The sequence below is a fragment of the Hypoxylon fragiforme genome (assembly GCF_022984875.1).
Source record: "Hypoxylon fragiforme strain CBS 206.31 chromosome Unknown GGS25scaffold_6, whole genome shotgun sequence".
NCBI lineage: Eukaryota > Fungi > Ascomycota > Sordariomycetes > Xylariales > Hypoxylaceae > Hypoxylon > Hypoxylon fragiforme.
The window spans coordinates 404,214-418,503 of NW_026054761.1; the positions used below are offsets into that span (position 1 = coordinate 404,214).

The 14,290-nt window shown below is 48.1% G+C and overlaps 4 protein-coding genes across 4 annotated transcripts; 2 read left to right on the forward strand and 2 right to left on the reverse strand.

The window, feature by feature from the left end:
* Positions 1-481: 481 nt before the first annotated feature.
* On the forward strand, positions 482-3,750 carry GGS25DRAFT_522422 (Pro-apoptotic serine protease NMA111; the record flags this gene model as incomplete). Its single annotated transcript, XM_049264233.1, has 4 exons — positions 482-828; positions 887-1,083; positions 1,151-3,451; positions 3,518-3,750. 4 exons carry the CDS (start codon positions 482-484, stop codon positions 3,748-3,750), a joined length of 3,078 nt encoding a protein of 1,025 aa, XP_049115306.1.
* Positions 3,751-5,098: 1,348 nt separating this feature from the next.
* GGS25DRAFT_522423 (uncharacterized protein) lies at positions 5,099-5,867 on the reverse strand (the record flags this gene model as incomplete). Its single annotated transcript, XM_049264234.1, has 2 exons — positions 5,099-5,529; positions 5,603-5,867. 2 exons carry the CDS (start codon positions 5,865-5,867, stop codon positions 5,099-5,101), a joined length of 696 nt encoding a protein of 231 aa, XP_049115307.1.
* A 2,187-nt stretch (positions 5,868-8,054) lies between these two features.
* Positions 8,055-8,688, forward strand: GGS25DRAFT_522424 (uncharacterized protein; the record flags this gene model as incomplete). Its single annotated transcript, XM_049264235.1, has 2 exons — positions 8,055-8,362; positions 8,463-8,688. The coding sequence occupies 2 exons, from the start codon at positions 8,055-8,057 to the stop codon at positions 8,686-8,688; spliced, it is 534 nt and encodes a 177-aa protein (XP_049115308.1).
* A 1,638-nt stretch (positions 8,689-10,326) lies between these two features.
* Positions 10,327-12,191, reverse strand: GGS25DRAFT_532145 (uncharacterized protein; the record flags this gene model as incomplete). The annotated part of the gene is made up of 3 exons (XM_049265559.1): positions 10,327-11,169; positions 11,245-11,322; positions 11,377-12,191. 3 exons carry the CDS (start codon positions 12,189-12,191, stop codon positions 10,344-10,346), a joined length of 1,719 nt encoding a protein of 572 aa, XP_049115309.1. The 3' UTR covers positions 10,327-10,343.
* Positions 12,192-14,290: the final 2,099 nt, after the last annotated feature.

The following is a 14,290-nucleotide window of genomic DNA, read 5'->3' on the forward strand; positions in this document are numbered from 1 at the left end:
AGCACATATGTATGTATTGTATTAGGTAGGCAATAAGGTATATATCATACACATATCACAGTGACACCATCTGTGTTGCCATCACTGTCGTTGTCATTGGTGTCGTTGTTGTTGATTGTTGTTGCTGTTATCCGCCCTCAACATTATCATCATTCGTTGTGGCAGTCATAAAACCATTGTCTCAAATACATAACTCTCAGTATCAAATAGATGTGTGTGTCGACAAACCGAACAGCCCCCCAAAACGAACTGGTGCTGAATGAGGCGCTTGTTGCCCTTGCGCAGCATTGATTCAGCCTTTGGTCGGTCGTTTTCACCGTCGTCAGCATTCTCCCGAATCAAATCACCGATACGGTGCGTTTTCACGCCCAACGTCCGTTACCAACGACTCAGTTTCTGTCTTACACGTCAACTCACCTCACAGTCACGTTGGTCCCAGCAACCATTGCGTCCTCAACAACCGAAACCGAACATCGACAATATGAACGGAACAAGTCCAACCTCGCGCTCTAAGCGCAAAGCTTCCTTCTCTCGCGATGAACGACCCCATAAGCAATTTCGACATATGAACGGCAAGATGTCTCCGAGCGAGAATACCCCCGACGCTGAGCTGCCAGCCTTCTTGGAAGAGAACGAGCTAGCTACAGATGAAGAGCTAGCATCTGTTATCTATCCTCAAACCGCCCCCGATACCGCCGAATGGCAAGCTACTATAGAGAATGTTGTTAAGAATGTTGTCTCTATTAGATTCTGCCAGACTTGCTCTTTCGATACAGATGCTGCCTGCGCAAGCGAAGCAACTGGCTTCGTCGTTGATGCCGAGAAAGGGTAGGCCATTTTGACTCAGCTATCTTGAGCCCTTGCTTCTCTGCTAATACCTTAACAGTTATATCCTAACTAACAGACATGTTGTTGGTGCTGGTCCTTTCTGGGGTTATGTCGTGTTTGACAACCATGAAGAAGTGGATGCATATCCCGTCTACCGAGATCCTGTTCACGATTTCGGTATCCTACGCTTTGATCCCAAAGCTATCAATTATATGCCAGTAGCCGCTCTACCCATCCGCCCAGATCTGGCAAAAGGTATATTATATATACCCCACCAATCCTTTTTCTGAATCTACGTTTCTAATCTGCTTCTTCTGTGTAGTCGGAATAGAAATCAGAGTTGTTGGAAATGATGCTGGAGAAAAGCTTAGTATCCTCTCGGGTGTCATCAGTCGACTTGACCGTAACGCTCCTGAATATGGCGAGGGCTACAGTGACTTCAACACCAACTATTACCAAGCAAACGCTGCTGCTAGTGGTGGCAGTTCTGGTAGTCCTGTCGTCAATATTGATGGGTTTGCCATAGCCTTACAAGCTGGCGGAAGATCTGATGGCGCATCCACCGATTATTTCCTCCCCCTAGATCGGCCCCTGAGAGCCCTTCGCTGTATACAAGAAGGTAGACCAGTCGAACGAGGCACGATCCAGTGCCAGTTTCTAATGAAACCCTTTGATGAATGTCGCCGCCTAGGCCTGACGCCGGAGTGGGAAAAGGCAGTTCGTGAAGCTTTCCCCAAGGAAACCAACATGCTTGTAGCTGAGATCATCCTTCCCGAAGGCCCATCACATCAGAAAATCGAGGAGGGAGATGTGCTCCTCAAAGTTAATGGCGAGATGATTACACAGTTTATTCGGCTAGATGATATACTAGACTCGAACGTGGGCAAACCCATCCGGGTTACTCTTCAGAGGGGAGGCGAAGACGTCGACATTGACATTGAGGTTGGAGATCTTCATGCCATCACGCCTGACCGTTTCGCCACTGTCTCGGGAGCGAGTGTGCACAACCTATCCTACCAGCAGGCCCGCCTTTATGGCGTTCCCATCCACGGCGGAGGTGTTTTCGTATGCGAGTCAACTGGGTCGTTTCGCTTTGATAGTGCAGATAACGGCTGGATGATCCAAAGCGTCGACCAGAAGAAGACTCCTGACCTAGATGCCTTCATTGACGTCGTGAAGGAGATCCCAGACAAGAAGCGCGTTGTGGTTACTTACAAACACCTCCGAGATCTTCATACCCTCAACACCACCATCATTAATGTGGATCGGCATTGGTCAGCCAAGATGCGACTAGCAGTACGAAATGATGTGACCGGTGTATGGGACTTCTCGGATATTGCTGATGCATTGCCCCCTTTGCCCCCCGTGCGTCGTAAGGGTGCTTTCATCCAGCTAGAGCATACTTCTCACCCTGCCGTGGCTGATTTGGTCCGCAGCTTTGTGCGCGTAGGCTGTACGATGCCTCTCAAGCTGGATGGATTTCCTAGAAACAGGAAATGGGGCATGGGACTAGTTATTGATGCCGAGAAGGGTTTGGTGATCATCTCTCGAGCCGTCATCCCTTATGACTTGTGCGATGTATGGATTACCATTGCCGATTCGATCATGGTAGAGGGTAAAGTGGTCTTCATGCACCCACTCCAAAATTATGCCATCATCAAATACGACCCGACGCTTGTTGATGCGCCGGTACTAAGCGCCAAGTTCAGCAAAGACAGTATTACGCAAGGCGCTTCGACTACTTTCATTGGATATAACAGGAGTGGCCGTATTGTGCATGCTGCCACCACAGTCACCGAGATGACTACCGTTGCCATTCCTGCCAATTCTGGTGCACCGCGATATCGGGCTACCAACGTTGATGCGATCACAGTAGATACCAGTCTCAGTGGGCAGTGTGGAAGCGGAGTTCTCGTTGATAAGGATGGTACGGTCCAAGCCCTGTGGCTTACCTATCTTGGTGAGAGATCCTCTGGTTCAAGGGACGAGGAGTATCACCTCGGCCTTGCAACACCGACATTACTTCCTGTTATATCAGAGATCCAGCAAGGTCGGGACCCGAAGCTGCGTATGCTGCCGGTGGAGTTCCGAGCCATTGCCATGTCCCAGGCCCGCGTTATGGGTGTCTCGGAGGATTGGATACACAAAGTGTTCGATGCCAACAAGCATAACCATCAGCTATTCATGGTCTCCAAGTGTACATTCGAGCGCAATAACGGCCCAACCGTTTTGCTCGAGGGCGATATCATCTTGACCCTCAATGGAAACATCATCACCCGCGTGTCCGAGTTAGATGTCATGTACTCTCACGAAATTCTTGACGCTGTCATTGTCCGAGAGAGCAACGAGATGCAATTGCAAGTCCCAACTTCGCCAATAGACAACGTGGAAACCACTCACGCTATTTCTTTCTGTGGAGCGGTACTTCATGTTCCTCACCTCGCGGTTAGACAGCAGATCAGCAAATTGCCCAGTGAAGTCTACGTATCTGCTAGAAGTAGAGGTTCACCGGCTTACCAGTACGGCCTTGCGCCCACCAACTTCATTACCCATGTCAACGGCGAGCCAACACCGGATCTCAAGGCGTTCTTAGAAAGCGTGGTTAAGGTCCCAGATAACACTTGTAAGTTTCCCCCCGATATATTTTCCCTAGTTAGACACGAGCTTTACTAATGCATGTACAATTTAGATTTCCGGCTAAGAGCTCTCACATTTGACAACCAACCGTGGGTCATAACGATGAAGAAGAATGAGCACTATTTCCCGACAATGGAATGGATCAAGGACGGGTCCGAACCGTGTGGCTGGCGGCGTATCACGTACGAGAGCGGCAAAGCTGTCGAGGGTGAGCCGACGGATGGTATCTTACCTGTACAGGACAGGGAGGATGTCGAGGATATAGACGACGACGGTGGGATTTAGGGGGTTTAAAGGAATGCATTGCAGGACTACTGTTTAAGGAAAGGATTTTCTCTCGTAAAATGGGTTTTCTTGCAAAAATCCTATAATTGGGATTGGGCACGATGGAACTGCAATAGACTCCTTGTTTTGTGGTGATAAAAAAAGACCTACTCGTTAATATACGCGCGGGTGTGTTCGGGATTGAAGCACAAGAGACACCCATTCATGTTACTTCGTTGGGCCTTTTGCCTGGTGCTATATTCTTGTGACATGGTGATAGCCTGATGTACACCTACCTACCTACCTTACTTGCTCAGTCGTCTTTCAAACAAACCTTGGCCCCCTCAAGACCTTGATTGAGTATTGCTGAATCACATAGTTCCTAGAGACTAATACTTTGCACTCAGTAGTTCCTAAAATGACCCCTTCCTCATGATGTACCTACCTACCTGGTTAGCGTATCATCCACCGCGCCCATCCATTTACAGTACATAGGTTACCTACCTACCTAGTGAGAATCAGATCCTCGACGAAGAAATTCGGTTTCCCGGAGCGAGATATCGCGCGTATTCGACGCATGCATAGCCTTGGAACTACAATTTTCATCACGAGTCAACTTGCACGAAGCAAGTAATGATCACCTGGGCGTGTACATATGTAGCAATTACCCAACTCGCTCATTCATCCTCATTGTCCTTCATAAGATACAAAAGACCATATCATCCTCGAATTCAATTTAAATACCTAGCCACTTGGTCACTTTTAGCATACATCAACTAACATACCCAAACAATAGCACAACATCACAATATCCAAGGTTTTTTATTAGACATAACCATATGATACGCATAATGATTTGCAATCGTTATTTCCTAGGATCCACCTCCAAGAAAAGATTCAAATTATTAACCTAGGCATGAATAGGTACTAGGTAGTTTAGAATGTATCTATGATAAAAACTTTTCTTTCAGAGCCATCGACCAAAGCGAGCCAGCCAGCCGTCCACCCCAGGGGTATTTCCCATGTAATTGCCATTCCCACAGCCCAGGGGGGAGGGCAATGGACCCTGCAGTTGACTTCCCGAGCCCTCTATATCATCGATGAATTTGCAAAACGCATCTGAATAGCAACGAATAATATAAAAAAAAAAACAACCTTGTTGCGCCCACCCTCAGCCTACCAAGCTTAACACTCTTGCTGACAAATCAAGGGTCTGACCTGTATTTCACGGTCGACCAAAGGGTATCATAAAGTGAAACAATCACTATTGTGATCCAGACAATAGGACCACCAGTCAGCGCAAAGAAAAAGAGACCATAGCTCGTCCAGTCATTAACACTGTCTCCATCTCACTCTAGGTTAGAGTGATCTAGAGGAGAATAACGAAGCCACCTGCGGCAAGGATCATCATTCCCAAGGGGATATGGAGGTTCCCGCTACCTGCTGCGACGATTCCATTGGTGGGTGGTGTCGGTGAAGTAGTTGGGGCAGGCATGGTGTTTGTGGTCAGGGGTTCTGTGGTATCTGTGGCATTCTCAGAAACAAATGTGCTTGTGGTAGATGTGGGAGGTGGGGGGGATGTGGAGGAAGTACTTGTTGTAGTGCTACTAGTGGTCTTAGCTGTAGTAGCAGAAGTTTGGGTAGATGATGACTTGGTTGAAGTGGACGGCGGGGCTTCCGACACAAGAGAGCCGGGAAGGTTATACGCTTTAGCGCACTGCTCCAAAGTCATACTGTCGGGGCAGCACCAAGTGGCGCCTTTGTCATCAGATGTGCAAAAGTAGCCATCATCGCAAGAATCTATAGGCTCGTTAGTTGGATGCCATTTATATCTACTGGGACCAGTAGGCTGTATTTCATTTTCAAATCTTACCTCCGCTCAAGCTAGGACAGCAAGTCTGCTTGGCCCTTTTGTTAAAGCAATGAACGACGTTGTCATTCGAAGCACATTGCTCAAAACCCTTGCCACAAGCTTCAGCGCAGGTCTTACCAGAACTGCAAAACTGTTGCTCAGGGGCATATCCTTCATCTCCCTGGCGGCGTTCAAGACCAAACATGCTCCTGGTGGACATGACGGCGAGGTCTAGCTTGTACGGCTGACGGAGAGGCTCAGCGATAGTCTGGCCAGCAAGGGCCATGATGGCGAGAGGGGATACCGCGGAAAATAACATGGCGATAATTTCTCTCTGGGAGTATTGTTCTGATAGATATCTGTGTTTTAGGTTGAATAGGGTGCGAGACACCTGTATTGACAAAGCTGGTGTTGTTGACTTTGATGTTGTTGCTAATGATGTTAAGGATAGACTGCGGTGAGGATGAAAATGAGGGTACGCTCGTCGGAGCTATAACGAATGTAAAATTTTGAATGAAAAGAAAGAATGTTTTAGTTAAAGATGTGTCAAACAACTGGAGCTGAGCCCATTAGAATAGAATAGGGAAGTCGGAGAAGGAAACGAAAGTTAGACACCCAAAAGGGAAGGGAAGGGAAGGGATCCTGGATGAATTAGAAGTGATATATTATGTATTAAGGAAGTATTACACAATAAGGAAATAGTTATTAGGGAAAGAGTGTCCTGTGCTAAACCTGTCACCTAGTATCGTCAAGGAAACATCCCAGGGCGATCACCCTTGGTTATTTTAAGGAGATGTACCTACCTCACCCATGTCTTACATATTTGCGTTACATGGTCTCTACACTCTGTAGGGCAGTGTACACTGTAGGCAGTTATTACACTAGGCGCGGGCGCATGAAAAGATCGTGACAGGGTTGTTGCTTTAGTTCGGACGACAGTGTGAACCTAGGAATGGTCCTTAATGGTTCTTGGCAGCTTGGTAAGGCTGGGTGAGTCAAAGTAAACGAATCTATTATCATCTTCAATGTTATTCACATCACAGATCACTCGCATTTGAGGCTGAACAAGTATCAGCTGCTCCAGTTTGTACTCAGCTTGTTACAAGAGGCCTTGTCTCGTCGCAGTTTAACGCTCAGTGGAGAGGTGGTCGACTGAAAGCACGCCCAAAGCTACTAGTTAGTTAGGTAGCTAGTGTACAGATGATACCTACACAAGAGCCAGTGAATGTCAAATAACTTGATTGAAGTGATACATAATTGCCAAGAAGACTCATGAATGAGCTAGGCAGGTACTCATAGCAGGTTGAGCAAATGATTGGAGTTTGTCAGAAATTGTGTGTAAAAAGAGAAACACTTGGAAAAGGGGAGGGATTCTCTCCAAGAGGCCCGGAGGGAGGGGTGCAACCCGTGCTACTAACCCGTGCAACTCGCAAATGGCAAGGAGAGGCGCTAAAGCTAACTTTGCTCCGGTACCCAAGTACGTGCAGGGTACGTATCGTAGATTATCTAAGGAGATCGTCAGGAACAGTTCTAAAAGCGTTCTAGATTCGGCATTTTATTGGCTACAGCATTTAGCTGGGTTTCTGATCCCTGTATGTATTTCTGTACCGAGTTTCATCTTGAATTTATTTAACCTTTCTCCCAAATTTGGGGCCCTACTTCTTATGTAAGTCAAGAACGTCATTTTCACTTTCCATGCACTTGCGTTTGTTAGATTTATGATGTACATATGTGTGTAGTGCAGCTTCCTTGCGGGATCTAAGATCTTCAAAAGATCTAAATCTGCAGCGAGATCATGTGCCGCCAGGCTACGCCAGATGTAGGTACCTACTGCAAGTACATACTGCAAGTACATACTGCAAGTACCACCGTCTGTCGGGAGGATTGAATACATATGTACCTAAGACCACCTCATCCACCACAATCTTACCTCTTCCTTCTCCGCATTGTCCTTACTTACAAAGCGAAGATCTAGACATCATAGCACACATCTTTAGCGGAAAGCACTTTACAATATGTAGAAACCGTGTGTGATCGAAGTTACGCTCGCTGGTGCTTTGGCCAGAGCCGCAGCTTCTCGGCCTGTGGCAAATATCAGACACATTATAGCCTCTCTGACCAGATTTGCTACAGTCAAAGCCTAAGCATAAAGTAGTAGAGACTGGTCTCAATCCTCTTAGTATGAAGCCTCCCTTTCCAACGCGAAGGTCATTGCCAAGCGCTATTCCAGTTAGTGATGGCCTCTTAGAACTACCAGCGTGACAAGTGCTTGAGGATAGGAGGCGAACAACGTAGTGCTGACCAGATAGTGTAATACCTGTTCTAAATGAAACTTTTCATCACTGACCTGTAGCTATTCGCCCTAGCGTTTATAAGTCGTACTTAGTCAAATGGTCTCCCAACTGTAAGATAGCCTCATATCCTTTCCCTACCTGATCAAATACTCCCAGCCAAGTTTCTCTCGAAAGCTATCATGAAACTCCCCATCCTCACTACTACACTCGTCGTCGGCGCAACAGTAACGTCTGCTCTACAAGACCCAGCACCGGCCTTCACCCTCACAACCTTCGACAAGCTCAGCAAAATGGACCCTCCCAACGAAAACCATCTATGCTTCTGCAGGCCAGCCGCACAAGGACATATACAAGATCCCGATGCCCCGCCTTGCATCTGCTTCATCGCCGGCGCGAACTCCACAAACAGGATATCTCAACAAGATATCGAGGCTGCTTTGGAGCGCCTCATAACACAAGACAACTGGAATCGGAGCCTTCGCGGCAAGTACCTGGCCCATCCCTTGTCTTCTCTCTGCTCCAACTTGGTACCAAAAGACGCAAAAGATGCAAAATGCATTCTAACCGCCCCTCCTAGATTCCTTCAGCGACGTGCACCGCGCTTCATCCACTGCACCGTCGGTCGCCTCTGATCACAGCTCCCGATGCGTCAGCGCCATCTTACCAGCGGAGGACTTGGAAACCTCGGGGGCGTCGGCTCACAATTCCGAATGGACCAGGGACGTAGTATACTGCTTTGCGATTTTTATGTTTGTTCTAAATGTCGTCTTCCCGATGCTTTGGTTCCTGGTTATAAGCCCAGGCCCAGCTTAAAGAAAGGGGAGGGAGGAGGGGGAGGAGGGGGAGGAGGGGGAGGATTTTTGGTTTGATATCTGTGATATAGGTTCATGAAGGAATAGTTCATGTCATTTAATGAGAGAGATATCCGGTGATATTATAACCCCTTTCCCCTTAACTGCAATATGATGGTAGTAGCAACCATCGTGAAACGTGCCAACGCTCACCTATCTACTCACGCCACACTCCCGAGGAACCAAGATTCTAGACTCAACCAGCAAGACCTACTCTATACGGCTATAAACCACCGCCCATTACCTCCGGTCAATGGCTTGGTAGATTCGGTGACAAAGGTGATGCCGTCGCATCTCAGCAACAATGCCAGTCAGAGCCGATTTTTTCGGTGTTAAGTGATTACATCATGCACCTCGCCCAAAATTCTCCCCGTGCAAACGCGCGCGTGTGGTGAGCAGTGTTCCAATGCGGTCAGCAGCATTGCTCCCTCTCTTCTCTTTGCATTTGGAGTTAAGACTGAGACCCGATGGTCAGACTGCACGGCGCTATGTCCGTTCGCGTGGACGCGCCTTGCAAAGATGGTCCGAAGATGCCCAAAGAAAAAAATGCACGTACGTGTGCGCATGCAATATTATGGACGATGACCCCGATGATGAGGCGGTGAGAGGCGAGAGAGCGAGAGAAAGAGGAAAAGGAGAACACGGGGACGAACAGATTAAGTTGACTGCATTTCGGAGTGGTAGGTTATACTTGGCGCGGTGTGTCATGGGGGCAAGTTCCCGTTCGTCGCCGGGAATACCGGAGTCTTGATCTAGATCATGTTCACCTGCCTGCCTAGAAATCTAACCTACTAGGTAGTATCTACCATAAGGACGGCTTTCGCGATCGATCAAACAACCGACTAGGTTAGCTGTGAAACCTCGGTAGATGCGGCGTTGTTCTGAGTCAATCATGATTCAACGGGAAGGCCGGAGGAAGGAAGGAGATAGTGGCAGTAGCAGTAGCAGTCATTCTCGATGTAAGTAAGCTTGGGCGTCGCGATATCGGATTATTGGAGTTTGGTCCATCCCCGTGTCCTTCCATGTCTACCTAGGTAGGGTGGTAGTTTGGGTAATATTGGTGTTTGGTTTTACAATGAGTACTCTTTACAATAGAGATGATCCCGAAATAACTGCTCCAAACATCAAAAAGAAAAAGGAAAAAAGAAAAAAGAACTGTTTCGGGGTCGGGGGAGATTCGGAGATAGAGAATGCGTCAGCATGCAGCTCTGTCCCGGGGCTATGGTATCGGGCGATCGGGCGAGCGGATGGCCCCCTACTTTCGATAGGTACCTCTCCCCCTTACATTCTCAGCTGTAAACCCATCCATCAAACCCAAAGGAGAATATATCCCCCATGTACAGATGTTCAGACTTGTCTGAGTAAAATCACATAGAATGCAAACAATAAGCCTAGGTAATCACTATTATGCATTTTGTATAGTTGAGATTTATGTATTTTAATCTGAGTCTAACTAAAAAAAGAAAAGAAAAAAAACCCACCCAATCTAGAAAGGGGCAACTTCAACATCGTGTTGAACCTCGACCATAGCACCCCAATCCCCCCTATTCCCCCCCCTCCCCATCCCCCTTCCATCAATGACTATACCCCCCCCCCCCCCCCCCCCCCTTTTTTTTTTTACCTTTCCATCACATCCGAAAACTCCAGCTGCTCAATAATGCGTACCTCCGCCGCAAACGTCGAATCCCTGACCGCCCACCTCTGCAGCCGCGCCAATATCAGCCCCTGCAGCGACTGCATCGGCGGCACGTAGGGCCTCAACGCCAGCGTGTTATCCGCCATCCACACGACCAGCAGGCACGCCATGCAGCTCTGCGAGAACGTCCACAGGTACGGCGAGCGCTTGGCGATCATCTCCGCCGCGTTGTACAGGTACGTCACGCACGACTCGATGCACGTCCTGCACCTCTCCAGCACCACCGGCGAGTCGCTGTACGCGTCGGCGGCCGGGCTCCGCATGCAGGCGCTCGACGGAGACTGCGATTGCGAGCCTTGCTGCCGCGAGACTATCTGGAGCACGAAGGGCCGGTGGATGATGTGGCGCGCGGCGTAGTAGCGCAGGCGCAGCACGCGCGCGCGGTCGTTCGGGAGGGGCTCTGTCCCCTTGCGGGGCCGTAGGTAGTCCGGCGTGGAGGTGTACCATTCCTCCAGCTGTCGGTTGAGTTCCGTGGTGAGAGCCAGTAGTTTCTGGATGCCGAGACTCTGCCAGGTCTCGGCGGGGCCCAAGGGGAAGCCGGAGTCTAGGCTCATCTGGCCGCCGCTCTCTGTTTCTGGCCCGTAAAGGGAGTTGTGTATTCGGTTCAGGAGGCGCCGGATGGCGTGCTCGGCGATGAAGTAGATTGTGTTTTCGTTGTCGGCGGGGTCGGTGCTGTGCGGGTGGCGTATTCGGTCTCCTAGCGGCTCGATTCCGCTCCTCGGGACGTCGAGTTCGGCGATTCGATCGCTGGGTGCTCGAGTGTTAGCTATATGGTATATTGAACTCTCTATTTCTTCAAAGGCAGGTGGGTAGGTACTATACCATTCCACCGTAAAGCACTGCCAGAAGGCTCTTAACTCTGCCTCCTCGAATTCAGCACTGTATAAATTATATTTCCGGCTGTGATAAGATCAGCGTGGGCCGTCGACTTCTTGGTGTGCTGTCCTTTCCTACCCCTCGATAATATTAAGCACTATTCTCGCCGAGAACTGCGCCATCTTCCAACTATGAAGAGGTCTCCCTAGGTGGGCAAAGTACGAAGCAGCGAGTAACAAAGCCTGTGAAACGTGAATGCTTGGTCGAAAATCCCACAGTAGTTTATGGAGCATGATTCGCAATGCCGGCTGGAAGAAATGGAGGCCAAGTGCTTCGTTACTCTCGTGGTTTCCTTCCTGGTCCGAGCAGATCGTGCCTAGCGCGTAGACGCAAAAGCATATGGCGGTTTCGATCTCCTCCATGTTCTTCTCGTGGAAGAGGTGGGCCTGCCATGATTCGAACGTGCTCGACGAAAATAGCGGGTGGTGAGGGTGAACGTTCTTGAAGTAACTCTCGGCTGCCGCGGCGAGGACATCGGTATCAAGCGAAGGCCAAACTAACGGAATGTCATAGAGTCTCCCTAAGAGTCCGGGGAGTGGCAGTTTCTCCTCGAGCTCGAAGAAATAGTCCCTGGGGTACCCCCCGAGTAAGTCACGGACCATGGGCCACGCCAAAAGTGCGCATGGTAGAGTAGCATGACCTTTAGGGATTAGAAACTGCGGAGAATCGAGTTGAGGATCTATTCCGGCTGATGTTGACGGCAGGCAGTCCGGTTGCTGTTGGTACGTAGAGAAGAAGTCGGCCTGACTGGTTGGATATGGTATGGGACTAGAATGGGTGTTGAGTTGGTTGATTTGATGGCTTTGATGTTCGAGTAATGATTCTATTCGGGCAAGTCGATCGATGACAGCAGTCGGGCTTGCGTCCTCAACTCTATAATCCTGGGTTAGCATGAGTGGCCTATCAAGGCATGATCACAAGCTATAAACGAAAGTAGAGTCAAAGTACCTATCGAACGGTAGCTCCTTATACACACAATCTGCATTTGAGTCTTGACAAGTTGAACATGGCCTCTTCCCATCACATCTGCGCTTACGATGCCTATTGTATGTCAGCTTAAACAATGTCAAATTAGGCGTTATAGGGTGTGGTACCTGCAGAAGTCGCAGGCAAGGAGCGCGCCTAATCATCGGTCAGTTCATGCCCGAGAAGCCGTTTGGTTTAAAGGGGGAAAGGGGGTTTTGGAAGGGGGTTTTGGATAAGGCATACGTTTCCTTGTGTAATTCATGTAGCAAATCCCGAAGAGCTTGGTGAGAAGGATATCCCCCCTGACTTAACCAATATAGCTTAGGGAGATAGTAAGCATTAACTACGAGGATATAGCCTGGCAGTAGAGCGCGTATAGGCGGCTCGTTCCGTTCAAATACCCTGGGTTAAAGCAGCTAGCCACGTTTCCGTCTGATAGAGCTGACCCAATGACTGGAAGCGTAGTATAAATACCGTGGATCTGGCCAGGGGGGGTAGACAACTGGATACCTTATACTAGTTATTTAACGACGCAATACTACTCACCAGCCTCTGGGTAGCAAAGTAGCAGTGGTGAATTCTCCTGACCGACACGCCGGCCAATACCGGGCGAATTATGTTGATATAGTTGCTGAATATGACTGGCCACCTCAGTAGATACTAGGTAGGTAATATAGATCAAGCTATGTAAGATATATAGGAATATATATATTTATACATCTCAGAACGTCGCATTGGCATTATCATCCTTACGCAGGAGAATAGTTGGTGGACCACTTGAATGGTGTTTAAGCCCCTTTACGGGACAAATGGAATAATACGTATAAGTATAACCCTATGTACATTTGCTCTTCCCAATATGACTAATCAACGTTGACTAGTGAATGAGTAAAGGGAGAACTTACCTACAACTACATCAAGCATCTAACATCTAATAGACAAGTTAAGGTACTTAGGTATTCAAATATGTACCTAGACTCTAGAGAGGGAATGATATCTAGTACCTTCTACCCGCTACTGGTTATGCCTAGTAAGAAAGGCCGATCATATTCGACAGTGAATTGGAACAAGCATTGTTACTCAAGCTATGCGTCATTGGTATGCTGTAGTTGTGTGATAGATATTAGTAGCTTAGTATCACGATACGATGTCGTAAAGGGTAAAGAATGAAGTAAGACTCAAAAGGGGGAAAGTTAGCCCTCTGAGACTATTCTTAGCATTGGACCCGTAGATGCATATGTAAGAATAGAGGCTTTGTAACTGATACCCCAGGTACAACGTAGGCACTAGGTTAGGTAGTAGATTTAGTGTACCTGCCCAGTGGTATCTTCAGCCCGGATAGAGGGGCGGGTAATAGCGGGGCGTCGTAAAATTTCAAAGTTCTAAGGTTAATGAGTTCAAATGCTGCTAACCTAGTGAAATAGATAAAGTTGGTGCCAACGGTGGGAAGTGGTTTATAATGTGCAATGCTCTTATGTAGGGCTTTTTTTGTATATAAAGTAGATAATTTGAAATTTCACTAAGGTATACCCAGGTGTCCTATACCTGGTCGTCTTCATTCTCCCTTACTCCAAGTACGTATCATCTTAATATATGTAAATATCCTATAAATGGATGTGTCTGTACGACCTAGTATGTACTACGTAGCGTTAGGGCTGAGCTAGCATCATATGATAGTATCAATGTAAATGTATTACAAGTTAAAAGTTACATAGTCGATGAAACTTCATGAAAGTTAAAAATGGCATATCAAATCCCTATTCAAGGTGCACCTACTAGGTACCCTACCGAGGTACAATACGTAGTGGGGTATGCTCCATAGGGCAAGTAGTAAGTACTGTACTTGTACAATACCGTAGGCTGTAGCTGATTTCCAACCTTCCAAGTTTCCAACCGAAGTCGTGCATTATACAAACCCCGAAGCCGACCCAAGAAAATCTATAGGATTCAATGTAACCTCAATGCCCACTCAGTCGCCGCAGACAGCGGCATCGCTCGGCATCGCTGTCGCCGTGAATCGAGACGT